Source organism: Oncorhynchus mykiss, chromosome 11 (assembly GCF_057628025.1).
Source record: "Oncorhynchus mykiss isolate SJ-2025 chromosome 11, ASM5762802v1, whole genome shotgun sequence".
NCBI lineage: Eukaryota > Metazoa > Chordata > Actinopteri > Salmoniformes > Salmonidae > Oncorhynchus > Oncorhynchus mykiss.
In genome coordinates, this window is record NC_143032.1 from 58,493,232 (window position 1) to 58,512,687 (window position 19,456).

The following is a 19,456-nucleotide window of genomic DNA, read 5'->3' on the forward strand; positions in this document are numbered from 1 at the left end:
GACTGGCCACCCCACATAGCCTGGTTCCTCTCTAGGTTTCTTCCTTGGTTCTGGCCTTTCTAGGGAGTTTTTCCTAGCCACCGTGCTTCTACACCTGCATTGCTTGCTGTTTGGGATTTTAGGCTGGGTTTCTGTACAGCACTTTGAGATATCAGCTGATGTACGAAGGGCTATATAAATAAATTTGATTTGATGGTGGCAAAAGAACGCAGCGTTCCAAGAAAAACACTTGCTACCCACAGTAAAATTTGGTGGGGGTTCCATCATGCTGTGTGGCCAGTGCCGGTACTTGGAATCTTGTTAAAGTTGAGGGTCGCATGGATTCCACTCAATATCAGCAGATTCTTGAGAACAATGTTGAAGAATCAGTCACAAAGTTGAAGTTACGCCGGGGCTGAATATTTCAACAAGACAACGACCCAAAACACTGCTCAAAATCTACCCGGGCATTTATGCAGAGGAACAAGTACAATGTTCTGGAATGGCCATCCCAGTCCCCAGACCTGAATGTCATTGAGAATCTGTGGGATGATTTGAAGTGGGCTGTCCATGCTAGGCAACCATCAAACCTAACTGAACTGGAGATGTTTTGTAAGGAGGAAGGGTCCAAAATACCTCCATCCAGAATCCAGACACTCAGAGGCTATGGGAAGTGTCTAGAGGCTGTTATTTTAGCAAAAGGAGGCTCTACTAAATATTGATGTGATTTTTCTATTGGGGTGCCCAAATTGATGCACCTGTCTAATTTTGTTTTGATGCATATTGCACATTTTCTGTTAATCCAATAAACCTAATTTCACTACTGAAATATTACTGTGTCCACCAGTTATTTGATAGATCAAAATGAAATTGCTGAGCCAAACACCCAATTATTTATAAATGGAAATTGTCAGGGGCGCCCAAACCTTTTCATACGACTGTATACAGTTTGTTTGTGAAGACTATTTCTAATATTGCATACATGCTTTTCCTTACTCTAATACCAGTGCTAGCACATGCGCAGATCAAATACACCGCTGGAATGCGGATTAGACTGTTTACATGTCCTAACAATTCCCAATTTCGCAAGAGTGGTGCGTGGGTAAAATCACCGGGGAAGCCAAGCCAGGAAAAAATAATCAATATTAGAACCTGTGTTGTGATATTTGCATTGTTTGATCTATAACCTGTTTGTTCATATGCCTTGCCACCGTGATATATAGGCATAAAAGTGAATTTATGATTGATCCGAAAATGTGATAGAAGGCTCCATATGGAGGCCAAATCGAGCTCCTTACCGCCTCCCAAATTTTGTAACAATGAAAGGAGCTGCATGATCAGTCTGACATCTGCATTTGGCCTCTGCAGAAGCCAGGGCATTCATACTTCTTGGTTTCGCAGAGCTGTTGTGAATGTAGTTGTCAAGGAAGTGAGCTTGTTTATACAGGGCCTCCCGCCCCCACCTACTTCAACCAATTATGTCAATGCTGAGCTATACAGCATAATTTAGTTTATTTATCATTCATCATTAACGTTTCATTCATGTGACAGACCAATACCTCACAAGGCTGCTTATCTCTAAGCTGAGACCTTGAAACTGAGATCTTTCGTTCTCAAAACAAGGTTCTGGCGTACTGCCAAATTGCAGATAGAAAAGCACAAACATAACATTTTCCATCACACTATTTTCATCTATAATGTGTATGGACATAACTCGCATGCTCCAAATTAGACCCTTTTTGCCCAGTTTACCAGAAAATTACAGGATTTATGCAACAAATACTCAGAGGCTGATTATTTTTTCTCCTAGAATGAGTCAAAGTTCCCAAAAAAGAAATATAACATCGTTATGCAAGGAACTTTCTGTTGACGATGCCTGACGTTATTTCAATCCGGATGTAAAGGGCTATACCTGGACCAACAAAACTAAGTTACAAAAATGTAGATTTGATTTATTCCTAATTTCCCCCTTTTTGTTACAATTCGTTATAGATGTAGATCATCAGTTGGCTCCCTTTTCTGATCATTTGATTTCATTGAATTTGCTGCTAAAATCCTATTTTCATTGGAAACATCAAATTGTTAGCCAAAGATATTCCTTTGCAAGAAAAAACTTGGGTCATGGAAGTAGATGAGAATTCTTCAAATATCAAGTCAGAGTTGTAGCCATTAAACCATCCAAAGAGCTGAAGCACCTGAAGAACCTTAGAGAAAAACATCTGATGACCAAGATAATCTATCTCAAGAAGTCTGTATTTAAATCTTTACAACTAGAATTAGAACAGTTTTACACAAATCTGGCAAATGGTGCCTTTGTCAGATCAAGAGCAAAATTGATTGAAGAGTGGAAAAGAAACACCAGTTATTTCTTTGCGCTTGAAAAGAGAATATACAAAAGAAAATATATAATGGCACTCAAACTTAATGATGTATTATGCAAAGATCCCATTACAATATCAACATTTGTCATTTCCTTTTCTGAAAACCTTTACAACTCACAATTTCAGGAAGATTGTTGTGAAAGCTACATTTGCCACGTTCAGAATTATTTCCCTGTGATTGGGGAGGATTTCCCATCAGTTTGTGAATCACCTGTGTCAATCAAGGAAATGACAGAGGCTCTGAATTCAATAAAAAAAATGGAAATCACCTGGCCCTGATGGCCTGTCAGTTGAATTCTATAGACAGTTTTGGGAGTTACTAGAATACCCTATTTTTTGTTTCAAGATTGCATTGAAAATGGTGAAATGGTCTCCACCATGAAACAGGGCCTTATTTCACTGATTCCGAAGCCTGATAGAGTCCTTTCTCTTATCGACAAGTGGAGACCAATTACTTTATTCAATACTGATTACAAATTGATTGCTCTGGTTTATGCCAAAATATTAAAGAAGAATAGATACCATTTTAAAAGCGACTCAAACAGGCTTTATGAAGGGCCGTCACATAAGTTTCAACATTTGTTTAGCCTTGGACCTTTTTGATTATTCAGATGCAATTGACTCAGATGCTGTTATTTTTATTTTTAGACTTCTGTAAAGCCTTTGACTCAATTGAACATTCATTTCTCTTTTGGTCTCAAATTGTTTGGTTTCGGTGAACATTTTATCAAAGTCATTCGCATGTTTAACAGATATAAATAGTTCTGTGATGCTTAACCTTAATACATCCAAAAGATTCAGTATTAATAGAAGTGTCCGACAGGGATGCCCAATTTTGTCATTTTGGTAGTGGAACTTCGACCTTTAGATATTCTGAATAATGCAAATCTGCATGGTTTTTACATTTTTTTAACAGAAATATGAAAATATCCCAACTGGCTCACGATACTACTCTTTTTAAAAAAGACAAAGACCAGGTCGCGCATGCCCTTAATGCTATCACTGCATTCACTATTGCGTCTGGATTAAAACTGAATATTTCTAAATGTGAAATATTATGTTTATATGACTGATAAAGAAATATAAAATATTCCTGTAAAGGACTGTTAAATATTTAGGAATACATAAAAAAAACACTTAGACAACATATGGATTTCTCTCCTAAAATTAAGAACTACACTAATGAAAACTCTTAGCTTTGGTGATGATCACAGAGCTTATCCAGAACTCAGCTTGGGAGGTATGGGCTTACTTGTGATTCTCTGTTCTGATGAAACCAAAGTTGAAATCTTTGGCCTGAATGCCAAGCGTCACATCTGGAGGAAACCTGGCACCATCCCTACAGTGAAGCACGGTGGTGGCAGCATCATGCTGTGATGTTTTTCAGTGGCAGGGACTGGGAAACTAGTCAGGATCGAGGGAAAGATGGAGCAAAGTACAGTAGGGCAGTAGGATCGGAATCGCCGTTATAATCATTGGCCAGTATGGAAAATGAAGAAAAAAGTCTAAATCCCTATCTCCATCCATGGCTAACTTATGAAAGGGACTATTTTAGCTAGCTAGCTACCCACAGGAGGATGACAAGATGCAACAATTCAAGATTTTTCTTTTTTGATGAGACAGGACCATTCACAGCGGAGCGCACTCAGTTTAGCTCAACACTAATTACCTATTTTATATTTTTAATTGAGGCCAAATGCTCGCTGGCTTCCCTTGCATTCAATGCTACGGCAGCAACAATGTCATTCTCTTTTTGACCAGACAGCATCAGATAGATGAGCTACACATACCGAGAAAGAGGGGCGCCGTTTCGCTCGCTCGGATGCTTTCTCTGGTGAGATAGTCAGCCTTTTGTGAATTGAATGAAATTCATGAGAAACAGAGACAAAAGACAGAAAATATATATTTTTCTTGGTCAATTCTTTGGGGAAGCTTAGCTTCCCTTGGCATCCATGGATACACGCCACTGATAATTCTTTAAAGTACTCCGAAAACCAAGTGTTTTAATAGGCATATGCTTTGTTTCTGACCTTATGCCGATTAAGATAAGCAGAGTAAGGTGTTTACATGACTATTTCCATAATCTGTCTACTGCCATAATCAGTTTAATATGAAATTATTCATGTGCATGTAAACATACTCAGAGAATGACCATCTATAATCACATTTTTATGTGAATTTGGTTGGATCGCCCAAAAAGTTACTTAGCAGATAGTTGACTGCACAGAGATGAGGGTTTCTGGACGATAAAAAAAAAAAAAAAAAAAATGACACAGAAATGTATAAATGTCTTTAATCACTTATTTAAATGTACGATAATAGTAACAGACTTAGAAAGCAATGCAAACTCAAGCTTTCCTCCAGACCATAATGGCAAAAGGAGTATCCATCATTGCAACATGTGCACTTTTTCCCGTCAGATTGACAAAGGATTTGGTAGCCAATATTCAGGGAATTCTATAAAATAATTTCATACACTTAATTCAATGTACTTTATTTTATTTACATTATACAGTCTGCACATTTGTGTTGTATATAGATGGAGTTGTTTTTTTAATAACCAATACTTACTGAGTTATATGGTGTGATAATATGAGATACTGCAATAAATACATTGTCAGACAAAAGTTTGTGGACTCCATTAGCCTGGAATCCTTCCAAAAAAATCCCAGCAGGACAAGGACACTACTTCAGACAAGGCGGGGTCCTCTCTTACACACCGAGTCCCATAGCCAGAAAGGTTGACAGCTGACAATCTCTGAGAACTTATGAAGTCCAATGACAAATCTCTCAAAATAACAGCGAAGTTCTTCCTTCGTCACTGCTGTGCTTTAGACAAGCCTCTACGATGCGGATTAATCAGCTATACTGGAGTCAGGAGTGGCTGCAGGAGGGGAGAGGGTAAGAGGAATGTCTATAGGGTCTGAGTAGTTTCCATTGGACTCAGCCTTGGGCAACCTCCTCTTGCTCATCCTTCACCTGGGAAAGTACATGACACGTTAGGTTCGTCTTGTGAAATCGAGAACTAGACCTACAGGCAACCACCTAAAATTCTGCTCGTTCTTTTGAACAGGGTACAAACCTGCTCCACCCCTTCCACTTCAGGGACATAGAACTGCAACATATTCTGGATGCCACTCTTCAGAGTGACCATGGAGCTGGGGCAACTGGTGCAGGAGCCCTGCAGCTTCAGCTTTACTATGCCATCCTCAAAGCCACAATACAGGACATCTCCACCATCCTCCTGCACTGTTGGCCTGGGGGAAGCCACATGAGTTAAGAATTTAATACATACAGATACTGCATTGAGCAGAGAGACACTTCTGATAACAGGGAGGGAGATATCAGCTAAAGGCTATGTATAACTACAGTAATGATACCTGATTCGGGTGTCCAGAAGCTCTTTGATCATAGCAATCACCTCATCATCATCATCTGATGGTGCTGTAAAGACAAAAGGAACAGTTCATGCAAAAATATGCTTACATTACTTAACATTTAACACAGGAAATAAATGCAACCATCTTTAATATAATAGGTAGCCCTTTCCATTCACAGCCCGTAATTTGTATACGGGTTGAAAATGGTAGATTGATATGCCACTCATTTCGACGTCAAACCCACCAAAGAGCTCTATTTTCATGTCATCCAACAAATGTAAATACCTGGAGTTTGCTAAACTGCACTTGGATTGGAACTAGTGCTTTGGTCAGATGACATGAAAATAGAGCTCTTTGGCCACGCATACCAGTGGTTAGGTGGTTAGGCATCAAAATAATAATGCAGGAGCAGCTGCAAAATATGGTGGTGGATCTTATGTTATGGGGCTATTTTGCGTCCACTGGTCCTGGATCCCTTGTTAAGGTCAACGGCATCGTGAACTTTACCCAGCGACCACCTTTGCCAGGAGGTGGAAACTTGGATCTTCCAGGAAGACCAAGCAAACATCAAAATCCACAAAGAAATTGTTAATTGGCCCCTCCCCCCCCAAAAAAATCAACATCTTACAATGGCAATCTCCGGACTTTAAAACATGTGGTTTGCATCGAAGAGGGCAGTTCTTATGCACAGGATATCAAGAATCTGGAAGGATTCAGTGTGGAGGAATGGTCTAAAATCACTCCCTATGAGTTCTCCCATTCCTACATCTAAAAAAAAGAAAAGGTTCAGTGCGGTTATTCTCGTTGGTGAGGTATGTTATAACTTTATGAAGAATGTCATGTTAACCCCCAAGCCAAAAGGTGCCTAATCCTAATAATACATTTTCAGGAACACGGAGTGTGACTGCAAGCGCAGGAGAAACCGCTCAGAGTTCAGCGCCACTCTGAACTGCGCCGAGCCCTCCACCAAAGCTTTTAATGGGCAATTTCAATACACTTGTGCTGGGCTACAGGTGCCATGCCTAACTTGTGTTTGGCCTGGCAGGAGCAGACCTGCAAGGGCAAAATAATGGCATTTTCATTTTGATTATTGGTCCACTTCCCCTAAAGTTAAGATTTGAAAAACACTAGGGCATAAAACCTGATTTATTTTAAACTGCAAGTGATACTTCGGGACTCCTGATTATACACCACAAGTTGATGCCAAAACCCATCGGGGAAGGATTTCTCAAAGAAAATTACAAGAAAAATTGATACTGAGGATTATATTGGAAACGTGGAATTGATCAGGAGAAACAATGAGGAACTTGCACGATTGAAACAGAGACAGGAACAACAAGGACGGCAACAAAGCTGTTGAACAGAATTGATCAGGTACTGGGAGAGGAAAACCCTGATGTGAGTATCTTGGAGGAATGTATGGAACAATTCATTGCAAAGGAACAAACATTGAATGAGATTGACTGGACCGCTGAAAATAAAACTCCCATGGATAGCTTGAACAAAGTTGTGAATACTGCAATGGGTTTTGCAGTATTCACTACTTTTTGACTGGTACTGTCATTTATAAAACCAGGCACATTTAACAGTTACGCTATTGATTATACACCTAATTAAGTTGGGGTATCCGCTCTCCTCACTTTTCTTAGACAATTAAAGCAAGGGCTGTTTTCTCGTCTCCTAACGCCGCTGCTCAACACCAATATGCTGGTTAACGCATAGCAACATGGTCTAAGAAAAGGTGCCAGTTCAACAGCGCACTGATGCGTTTCAGAACCACAGACAGTGACCACTATCCAACACAGGAGAACGCACATTTGTTAAACATTGTTTTATTAGTGTTGCACCATTGTTCTTATGTAATAACCATATACAATTTCAGTAGCATGTCTTAGAGCGATGGTCTGTGCCATCCCCACGGCCTCCACTATGGATTAGTCCACTCAGACAGGCGCGAATCAGACGGGTGTTTTTGCTACTGCTCGACTAAATAAACCTGTCGACCAATAGCCTATCGACTAAATGGGGTTACCTTACCAAGACGATATTGAATGTTCCTGAGTTGCGTAGTTATAGTTTACTTAAAATCTTGAAATTCTATGGCAACACTTAAACATTTCTGGCAATCAATGACTGACAACCAACCTGACAGCACTTGAATAAAAAAAAAAGAATGTGCAAATATTGTACAATCCAGGTGTGCAAAGCTCTTAATTCACCCCAAAATAATCACAGCTGTAAATCGTTGCCAAAGGTGATTGTAACGTATTGAATCAAGTGTGTGAATAGTTGTCAATTGGATTTCTGTATTTCATTAAATTTCTATAAAACATGTTTTCACTGTCATTATGGGATATTGTGTGTAGATTGGTGAGATTTTTTTATTTATTGAATCTATTTTGAATTCAGGCTGCAACACAGCGAAATGTGTAAAAAGTCAAGGGGCGACTGAAGGCCCCTTGAATATTTTCTGAAGGCACTGTATCAATCTTAGCCAAGGTATTGTTGAGCAGGTGCTTAGTGATCATTCAGATAAACCTGTATACTACTTACCGGATCACAGTGATCAAGGAGAGGACAACTATCAAGCTCAGAGTAGTGGTTGATGCATCCTCGCATGAGAGATATAGTGGGGCAGCAGGTAGCCTAGTGGTTAGAGCATTGGACTAGTAACCGAACGGTTGCAAGATTGTCAGCTCGGGGATTCAAGGTAAAAATCTGTCGTTCTGCCCCTGAACAAGGCAGTTAACCCACTGTTCCAAGGCCGTCATTGAAAATAAGAATTTGTTCTTAACTGACTTTCCTAGTTAAATAAAGGTAAAAAATATGTATATATTAGTAGTTTGTTAAATGACTGCTTACTAACAGGACCAAATCTGTTGAGTATTCTGATTAAGTTCAGGCAGCACAGAATAGAGCTAATGGCAGACATCACAAAAGCATTTTTGCAAATCTCTCTAAACGAAATGGACAGAAGTATTTTGAGGTTCTTATGGAAAAGTGACTTCCCAATGACAAATGAAGAAATCATGATGTACACTGAGAAAGACGAGAGTTCAGTTTGGAGCATACGCATGTCCATTCCTTTTAGCAGCCACAATCAAACACCATCTGAACAAGTATGACAGGGGTCTATCCAGGAGTGGTAACTGCACTGAGGGAATACTTGTATGTTGACAACCTTATTTGTGGCACAGAGGACAAAGGAACAGCCTCTGATCTAACCACGAAGGCTAAAGAGATCATGGACAGCGCAAGCATGAACCTATGTAAATAGAAAAATTTAAATGAGCTGCAAAATGAATGGACAAAAGAGAATGTAACAGAACATGTTGAAGTGAAAAGTCAAACTCCATAAAAAGTTGCTTACTAGGATTAACATAGAGATCAGACACTGATGACTGTTTGAAAGGACAGATTTGATTGAATTCCTGAAAGACAAGATCACAAAACGAGGACTACTTCAATCAGCTGCATGAATATTCAATCAGATTGTATCCACAGTCAGCATTAGGATCAAGTGTCCATTCCAAGAAATGTGGAAACAGGGCCTATCATGGGATGAAGAGCTTCCACAAGATTTATCCACTAGGTACATACACACAGCAAATGCAGAAGGAGAATGCACTACAGGTCTAATCACAGCCAAGACAATAGTTCTCCATTGAAAACTACACCCAGACTAGAACTTCCAGAAGCAGCAATAGGAGCAAGACTAGGAAACCATCAAATTGGAGCAAGATTAGGAAACCATATAAAGAGCAACTTGAAGATGAGTGATGTACAAGTTCACTACTGGACAGACTCAATGATAACACTCCATTAGATCAAGACCACAGTCAAACAATGGAAACCATTCATTGCTAACAGAGTGGATGAAATCCTAAAAGTCTGACACTTCCAGAAAAATGGAGACACTGCAGTGGGAAAGACAATCCTGCAGACAGAGGCACATGAGGAACAAGTGTGGAGAAGTTAACCAACGAGGTCACATTCAAGGTTGGAGTTGTTGCACAAATACAAAATCTCATGTCATATGTGGAAGACGGGACATGTAAAAGAGATGTTCAGAGGAAGAGATAAGATATGTTCACTGAGCGTAAGAATGTCATTGAACACTCTCCGAAAGAAACCCATTCAATTGTTGTATTTATATTAACTAAACTAATGGATGAATACTGAGAAGGCCAAGTTCATCGGGCCAGAGTTTTATGTAACTATATGAAGAATGTCACATTAACCCGTGAGCCCGAGAATGTGCCTATTCTGAAGAAACTATTTTCAGGATCACAGAGAGCAACCGCAACAAAGCGCAGGAGAAACAGCTGTCACAAAGTTCAGCCCCACGGCAGTGGAGAGCGCCACTCTCTGTAACTGGGCCGCACCCAGGCCCCCACCAGAGCTTTAAATGAGCAGATTTAACACACTTGTGTGGGGCTAAGGAACTTGTTTTTGGCATGGCAGTAGCAGACCTGCAAGGGAGAAATAATGTTGTTCTAGATTTTTGTTCCACTTCTCCTAAAGTTTATATTTGTAAAACAAAATGGAATAACACCAGATTTATTTTGTTCAACTGCAAGTTTTGCTTCTGGACTCCAGATTATACACCACAAGGTATTGAAAACAGAGGTGTCAATAATTGACCCCTACCTTGTCAAGAATACATTTTTTTAACAAACAAAAGTATAATTTCACCCCTTTTTTTGTTGCATACAATATAACTCAGTACAGTCATTTTTGTGGGTGTGCATCTATATAAAGTGTTTGTCTGTTCCATACCTGTATCTGCACGAGGGGTGTCCTCCTCATTGACAACAGGGAGTCCAGATGTGAAGAAGTCCATAATGGCAGCAAACACATCAGGTTTGATTAACTTCCATTCCAGATCTACATCTGTCTGAATAAGAAGCCAGAAACAGAGCAATTCTTATCATTTCTACCCATGATTCAGACATGACATTTTAAAATATACATGTAAATGACTGGTAATATTACCTTGGTTATGGTTATGAAGTCAGGACCCAAAAAGACACCCTTGACACCATCGATTCTAAATAGCTGCCTGAAGAAATAATATGTATTACAATGTTGCCCAAGATAGGTTAGGGCTGTAACAAGATGTCTCAGACTGCTTGTTCTTTTAATTGTTTAAATGTTATTTTCAATATTGGTAGGCATGGTTTCAGTAGCCTAAGTCATTAACCTTGCGAGGGGGGAGCAATAGGCTTCACGGGGTGCAGTAAAATCCATCGTTCCTTGTTCAAGGACCATGCGACCAGGCAGAAATTTCAAGCTGTTTGGGTTGGGAGTGTCCTGGGTCTGAATAAACATGGTCCTTGCTGGAAAGAGGGGCATAGTGTCAAAGTCATTTGAGCAATTGTGGTGCTAAAACACATTTTAGATAGCTCCCGAAGACATTTCTATACACTGTACAGGGTTTTCATTCCTACCAGATACAACTGAAAATGGTGGCAGTGACCATCTCCTGGTAACACCAATGTGTGGAGTCCAATGCAGTCCAGCAAACTGATATGCACGCACAGCAAGCCTAAAGAAAAAAACATTTTGATCAATTTAGAATAAGAATAGGGTAAATTGATCACCGCGATCAACCAGACCAAATAAAAACAGAACCAGTCACATCACGCTAGATTTGACAATATGATGTCACATGATGCAACACTATTGGAACACAGCATGCTGACAATTAACAATTTAAATTAGTTGGAGACCTGGGCAGCAATTTATTTAAAAAAAATCCAGTATGAAAATATTCCTGTGATCAAACGCACCCGTATTAATTATGCAAGTAGGGATATTATTGTGCTTGCTGAGCTCTGTGGGTTATGTATTTTTCACTAATGAGGCAAGCTGAGCAACTAGCTAGTTTGCTAGCTACAAATTAAATGTTTTATTAAACCAGTTCAATCATATTGCAACTATAATAACTTTTTACTGGAAATTGAGCTACAATAATCACGTTACCTCGCTACTCCTAAACTGCGTCAGACCTTATCTTATGAAACAGAGCTAGCTAAAGGTTAGCCGCTAACTAATTAGTTGACGAACACGTAGTGAGAGGAAAATGTGAAAACATGCATTACTACAGCTTTAAAGACATCCTCAGTCAGTGTTCAACAGCGCACAACTTACGGACTTGAAATTCTTGCAGAAATACCCAACAACCTCCCGACCTGCCTGTAAGTCGCCATGTTTGTGATGCTTATACGCAATTTCCTGTAAACTCCAAAGAAGAAACCGTCCTTGTATTATTTCCCTGGAACCACATTTTGTGTAGGAACCAAAACATAGTTCCTGTATACACTGAACAAAAATAGAAATGCAACATCAAATCAAATCAAATTTTATTTGTCACATACACATGGTTAGCAGATGTTAATGCGAGTGTAGCGAAATGCTTGTGCTTCTAGTTACGACAATGCAGTAATAATCAACGAGTAATCTAACTAACAATTCCAAAACTACTACCTTATACACACAAGTGTAAAGGGATAAATAATATGTACATAAAGATATGCGAATGAGTGATGGTACAGAACGGCATAGGCAAGATGCAGTAGATGGTATCGAGTACAGTATATACATATGAGATGAGTATGTAAACAAAGTGGCATAGTTTAAAGTGGCTAGTGATACATGTATTACATAAAGATGGAGTAGATGATATAGAGTACAGTATATACGTAGACATATGAGATGAATAATGTAGGGTATGTAAGCATTATATTAAGTAGCATTGTTTAAAGTGGCTAGTGATATATTTTACATCAATTCCCATTATTAAAGTGGCTGGAGTTGAGTCAGTGTGTTGGCAGCAGCCACTCAATGTTAGTGGTGGCTGTTTAACAGTCTGATGGCCTTGAGATAGAAGCTGTTTTTCAGTCTCTCGGTCCCAGCTTTGATGCACCTGTACTGACCTCGCCTTCTGGATGATAGCGGGGTGAACAGGCAGTGGCTCGGGTGGTTGTTGTCCTTGATGATCTTTATGGCCTTCCTGTGACATCGGGTGGTGTAGGTGTCCTGGAGGGCAGGTAGTTTGCCCCCGGTGATGCGTTGTGCAGACCTCACTACCCTCTGGAGAGCCTTACGGTTGTGGGCGGAGCAGTTGCTGTACCAGGCGGTGATACAGCCCTCGATTGTGCATCTGTAGAAGTTTGTGAGTGCTTTTGGTGACACAAAACAGATTTATGCAACAACTTGCAACATGCAACAACTTCTAAGATTGTAATGATAGTTCACAAGGGAATCAGTCAATTGAAATAAATAAATTAAGCCTTAATCTATGGATTTCACATGACTGAGAATACAGACATAAATCTGTTGGTTACAGATACATAAAAAAAAAAAGTTAGGGACTTGGATCAGAAAACCAGTCAGTATCTGGTGTGACCACCATTTGCCTCATGCAGCGCGACAGCTCCTTCGCGTAGTTGATCAGGCTGTTGAACATAGCATGTGGAATGTTGTCCCACTCCTCTTCAATGGCTGTGCGAAGTTGCTGGATATTGTCCGGAACTGGAACATGCTGTCGTACACGTTGATCCAGAGTATCCAAAACATGCTCAATGGGTGACATTTCTGAGTATGCAGGGCATGGAAGAACTGGGACACTTTCAGCTTCCAGGAATTGTGTACAAATCCTTGAGACAGGGGGCCGTGCATTATCATGCTGAAACATGAGGTGATGGCAGATGAATGGCACAACAATGGGCCTCAGGATCTCGTCACGGTATCTCTGTGCATTCAAATTTCCATCAGTAAAATGCAATTGTGATCGTTGTCCGAAGCTTATGCCTGCCAAAAGCATTACCCCACCACCACGGGACACTCTATATACAACGTTGACTTCAGCAAACTGCTCGCGGCCGCGACGTCATCTGCCTGGTACAGTTGAAACCGGGATTCCTCCGTGAAGAGCACACTTCTCCAGAGTGCCAGTGGCCATCGAAGGTGAGCATTTTCCCACTGAAGTTGGTTACGACGCCAAACTGCAGTCAGGTCAAGACCCTGGTGCGGATGACGAGCTTCCCTGAGACAATTTCAGCACAAATTCTTCTGTTGTGCAAACCCACAGTTTCATAAACTGTCCGGGTGGCTGATCTGAGATGATCCTGCAGGTGTAGAATCTAGATGTGGAGATCTTGGGCTGGTGTCGTTACATATGGTCTGCGATTGTGAGGTTGGTTGGATGTACTGCCAAATTTTCTAAAACAACGTTGTGGGCGGCTTATGGTAGATACATTAACATTAAATTCTCTAGCAACAGCTCTGGTGGACATTCCTGCAGTTAGCATACTTGAAACATCTGTGGCATTGTGTTGTGACAAAACTGCACATTTTAATGGCCTTTTATTGTCCCCAGCTCAAGGTGCAACTGTGTAATGATCATGCTGTTTAATCAGCTTCTTGATACGCCACACCTGTCAGGTGGATGGATTATCTTGGCAAAGGATTATTTTTTTCCCCACAATTTGAGCAAAGTAAGTGTGTTTAAGGAAGATTTCTGGGATCTTTAATGTCAGCTCATCAAACATGGGACCAACACTTTACATGTTGCATTTATTTTAGTTCAGTGTAATACATACCTATAACCACAAGGTAGAGAATGTTCATCTTATAACATACATTGCATATGGGTGCGTCTCATGATACACAAATGCAACAAATTACAACTGAGATTGACTTGTTTTGCATACATTTATTTATCTTCATCTTTACGCAAGGACATACAAGATATGGTGTTGAAAGGCAAGCTCTGCATGACTCAAGTATTTTGATATGGGTGCCTTTAGGGTTCAGCAGGTGAGGCTTGCTGTTGAATCAGCCACCACACTTTACTACACAACATATTACAGTCAGACAAATCAAACAAAAATGCTGCTTTTAAGTTTTCCAGGAAAGGACCTACACAAAAAAAACAATTTCAACAACTTCAGAAAGCTGTGTCACCTCAACACATGTAATTGTAGAGTACATTATCATTGCTGCTGATGGTGTTCAGTCTTCATTTGCACGGCAGATGAATTAACATGTTATACAAAGAGTAATCACGAATGACAAAAAGCAAATCAGAATAATTTCTCCTTTTAAGACGGGGATTCTTACTTTGGATCAAGTAGCTGAGAAAGTCTATTGGTCCACACCATCACTAAGTCATGTAATGGATCGCAAACATTGAAAAGTTCTTCAAGACTCTACAATAGTCAGCAGAATACTATATCAGCATTTCATATGGCTATAAAAAAAGGAATGTAAAATCTGGTGTAGAAGTGCGAAAGCTTATGGGTTTATGAAGAAACCATGTGTTGACCCTTTACTTGGAATTGTGTCTTTTGAGCATGTGTAGGGAAGTGTGTGTCTGACTTGCCACAGGTGAAAGTTGTGTGTTTTGCTTGAGGTGCTTCAAAGGTTTTAGTTATTCTGATATGTTCTGACAGGGGGTGCTGATTTGTAAAGGTTGAATTGGTTGCTGATTGTAAAGGTTTCCAAATCTTATTGAATCGAGTGCAGGTAGAATGTAGGCTTGCTATTTAAGAAAATGATTGAATGAGCAGGTTTGGAATGTGAGTGCATAGAGTTACATAGCATTAACAATAGATGCTGACGGAGTGTAGTGGAGGTGCTGACTGGGACTTTGCCGACAGTGCTGGTCGTGAGATTTGAGGACTTCTATAAGGCATCTCTGCTACAACGTTAACAACCTCCGTTCAAAATTAAAGTCAACTAACACCAAATTACATACAGCAGAGGCACCCACAAGTGATGACAGGTTTAAGGTGAAACTGACCGTTGGCCTCAGTAAGGTATGCTCTGTACTATATGCCATGTACAGTAGGTGACAGATGCCTTAGGCTGACTTTAGCAGCACTGAGTCAGGTGACCATAAACACAAGTGAAAAGAAGGATTGGATCAAAACAAAGGCTAAAATGTCAACTCATAATGCATTATAGTTTGACATGTGCAACATAATCCAGCATCGGATTAATATTATAAATGATAAAAATATGACAGCACCGCCAGATGTACATTAACCTACCTCGTATAAAGTATACACCACTAAATAGGCTAAAATGGTCATCAGATAACTTCCAAAACAAACAGAAGTATATAAGACATGTAGAGGAACCAATACAGGAGGCCTTTCTTGGGCCCCTGTGAGAGGATAACCCCTGGATGAGTAGTGACATCATCACACAGAGATCAGGGCTGTCATGGGAATACTTATTGGACCTTACAGAGCAATGGATAATGAACTGAATAAAGGAGCAGAGGGTCAAATTTCATTAAGCGGTTAACCCTAGAACAGGGGATGTGTGTGTGTGTGTGTGTGTCCTGTCTGATTCTAAACCTCCAACACTGGCCCCCATCAAGAAGCTCTCTAAATTGAGCAATGTTTTCACTCAAATGGAAAAGCTGAGGACAAACTGAGGTAGGCAGAAAAAAATCAACAACTGCCATATCCTCTGTGCATACCAAAGGATATGACAGCTACCAGCACAGGGATAACTGAGACTGACTGGAACCTCTATTCTAATGCAGCAAAAAAGTGCAATGATGACCGTGCGCAATTTCAAGACCTTTTTGAGTTTGTAAAGGATAAGATCTTAAGAGTTCTATGCCACCCTGCAGCCCAGCCCCGGTGCTGGTGACAGCATGCAGTGTGTATGCTTTAGTGTAGTGTGCACAGGTGTGGCCTCCAATGCTGGCTCCCCTGCTTTGTAGGGAAGGATGGGAGCTTTCAGGGCTTCTCTTGCGGGGCCTTGAGGTGAAAGGGCGCAGAGACAAAGGGGTCTACTGCACTCACCTCTGAAGTCCAGGAGTGTACGGGTCCCACGGGTACTGAGCTCACAGCAGTCTGCCTGCTCACGCTGGACAACACCCTCTGAGCTGTCACAGGCTGCTGAGGCAATGGGCCTTGAAAGTGTCGGGAGTACTTGGCCAGGGCCTGTGGGCGGAAAGGCTGCGGGGCCACCTGGCTCAAGAGGGCTGTTTCAGAGGCCACAGGGTAAAGCACAGCTGGGTGAGGGTGGAGGGTCTTGGGCTTCACAAAGGGGGCCTGCAGGAAGACATCTGGATGCTGTTGAGTCACAACAAGGGGACGTGGGAACGGGGCATTTGCGAACACATCGCCTGCCTCTTCCTGTCCAACCTTGAAGGGGGCTTTGGAGAAGACATCAGGGACAACCTCACCCCCCCTGGCTTTCCGGGGCATCTGTTGGGAATTATTCTGGCATGGGACATGTGGGCCTGGGGTAGGTTGGTGGGAGGGAGTGGAGAGTTGTGGGTGTGATAGGCGTGGCTGGGAGGGTGGGAGGTGTAATTCAGACCGGTGCTCCTCCTCTTCATCTGAATCCAGCAGCAAAGGTCTGGAACCACTGCAGTCATGGCCCACCTCATCACTCTCACTGGCCCTCCTGCATTGCTCCTCCTTTCTCTTGTCTTCCTCCTCAAATTCCTCATCGCTGGAGTGGACACAGCCCTGGTCTGCTCTGTGGCCTTCTTCAGGCAGCTCAATCTCTGACCTCCCCTTGTCTAGCACAGCGTGGCTTTTACTCTCTCCTTTCAGCTCTGCAGAGGGGAGAAGACAAAGTAAAGGATGAGACTTAAAAAGGACAATTTTGCCACTTTTCAACCTCATCCATTGTCTCCAGCACCATACCAGTGTCTACATTATGGGGAAACGGCACGTTTCTATGATCTGTGACATCACAGGGCAGGATTAAAAGTAGAAAAACCTGTCATTTTCTCGCCAGGAGAGTATTTTCTGACTTCCCACGTCACCACAAATCAGGTAGAACTTTTAAACAAGTATATAAAATGTGCCATCTCCACATATGTAGACAATAGTATAGTGCTGGAGATAATGACAATGATGTTAGTGGTGGAGTTGCCCTTTAAGATGTGTACACTGAGACAAGATGACTTGTGGTGGTTAAGACTCCAACTTAGTTTACATTGAAAACCCTCTCTCAGCTTTGAACTACACAGTCTGTGGTCCTTTGGTCTAACAGAGCATCAATAGGCCACTCCCAAAGATGACACGTACAACAGTTCTACTACAAACAAGTAAACACCATGGAAACAGCAACAACAGCACAATGGTCCAACAGCAGCAAGCCAGCACAGCACGACTCCAAAAACACAACATGATCTACACTGTACAACACAATGAACACAACGCGACAGACGACTGACTATTCAGCGCTATCACTACAACAAAAAAAATACATTGTTTCCACTTGTTTTTCAGGAGATCGCCAACATCCTCTAAGCAGACACACAACCCCTCACCAAAACAATTCCACGCACCACTACAAAGAGTAATACTGGAAGATTTAGGTTCTTTATTGGTAAGTTATATAAAGATATAGGGACTTGATAAGGAGCAAATGGACCCGTGGAAACAAGGTAGAGTGAGAGGACTCACTGGAGTCCCAGCAGAGAGTGAGATTGACAGGAGCAGACAGACAGAGAGCGACAGAAACAGGGGCAGTCTTACCTTGGTAGTGCAGGTAGCAGGAGTTAGCCGGCAGCTCCAGGGGGAGAGGGTTAGTGGCAGCCATTTAGGGCACAGTTCAGAGTCAGCCAGAGGGCAAAGAGTTGGGTGTGAGTAAGAGAAGAGGTGGAACTGTAGCTCTAAGATACTCAACCTTCCAGTGGATTGAAAGGCAAGAAGTTAGGTGTGTGAGAGTACTCAAACCCCATGTAAGAGTGCAGTGTGTGTTAGGTGCTCAGTCTAGCACCAAGGCATGATAGGATGAGTGAGCATTTCCATACTGTACTGAGATACTGTGTTTATGATAGGGCGAAAGGAGGGAAAAAAGGCGCCCGAAAGCTATTAATGCAATCATAAACTGGCAAACTGACAGCAGATTGTGTTTTCTGTCTGAAGTGTGAGCCTTGACATTTTTAGGGAAGTGAATTATGTGGGTGTGACTAAGCAAAAGACTGATGTGTTATCCACCTATACTTGCTCTTTCAATTATCTCATAACACCACCATATATTGAACTTCATTTCCTACTGATGAATTGAAAAATACACCAAGGAGACTAGAGTTACATTCAGATGTTTATTTCATGTCCCTTTCTTTTTGAATATTTTTCTCATTTCATAAAAATATAAGGTATACGCTAGATAATAGCTCTGTGCTTTCACATATGGACAACTGCTGTTTGCACAGTTCAACAGTGTTCATATATTTGCCCCAGCAAACACACTAGGGACATCAGTTTCACAGCAACACAAGTCAAATTCCACTGGCAAGGCTAGACCTCTACTGAATACAGCACTGTGGTGTCTAAGGATAGTATGAGCACTACTGTAGAATTGCATAGGTTAGCCACACCTAAACCCGCAAAAGACTGTACAACAAGTAGATCGGAGAAAAACAAAATAAGAGTAGTTTTACTGATTCTCCAGACACTCTTCAAAAGCCACAGCCCATTTTCTACTTACTGAACAATATATGGTTTGGAGAGGGGTAAAACACATTTTTACTTCAAAGTAAAAAAAAAAAACGAAGAAATTAACTTCAACTTAAAGTATGCGATACTAGCAGTAACACCTCAAATGGAAATGTATATTTTTGCTTTGTCTATTTTCCAAGTATGGAAACAATACTTTTTGAAATTGAATAAATGCATTTTGTGGAGTTGAGTTCTTAGATGGGTTGCATTTCAGTTTAGTTTCTGA

The 19,456-nt window shown here is 41.0% G+C and overlaps 2 protein-coding genes across 25 annotated transcripts in view; both read right to left on the reverse strand.

Annotated features, from left to right (window-relative positions):
- Positions 1 to 4,640: 4,640 nt before the first annotated feature.
- Positions 4,641 to 11,958, reverse strand: nfu1 (NFU1 iron-sulfur cluster scaffold homolog (S. cerevisiae)). Its single transcript, NM_001160685.1, is given in 8 exon segments — positions 4,641 to 5,339; positions 5,443 to 5,617; positions 5,741 to 5,804; positions 10,520 to 10,637; positions 10,736 to 10,802; positions 10,944 to 11,079; positions 11,191 to 11,288; positions 11,894 to 11,958. Coding segments are annotated over 8 exon segments (753 nt in total). The 5' UTR covers positions 11,953 to 11,958; the 3' UTR covers positions 4,641 to 5,303.
- Positions 11,959 to 14,444: 2,486 nt separating this feature from the next.
- LOC110536022 (AP2-associated protein kinase 1) overlaps positions 14,445 to 19,456 on the reverse strand; it is a 51,652-nt gene continuing 46,640 nt past the window's right edge. For all 24 annotated transcript variants that reach the window (XR_016484595.1, XR_016484594.1, XM_021621520.3 and 21 more), the window contains one exon: positions 14,445 to 17,330. Coding sequence is in view for 22 of the 24 variants with exons in the window: in XM_021621520.3 (XP_021477195.3) it covers positions 16,501 to 17,330 (830 nt within the window). In the remaining 2 variants the exon portion in view is untranslated. The remainder of the gene's footprint in view (positions 17,331 to 19,456) is intronic.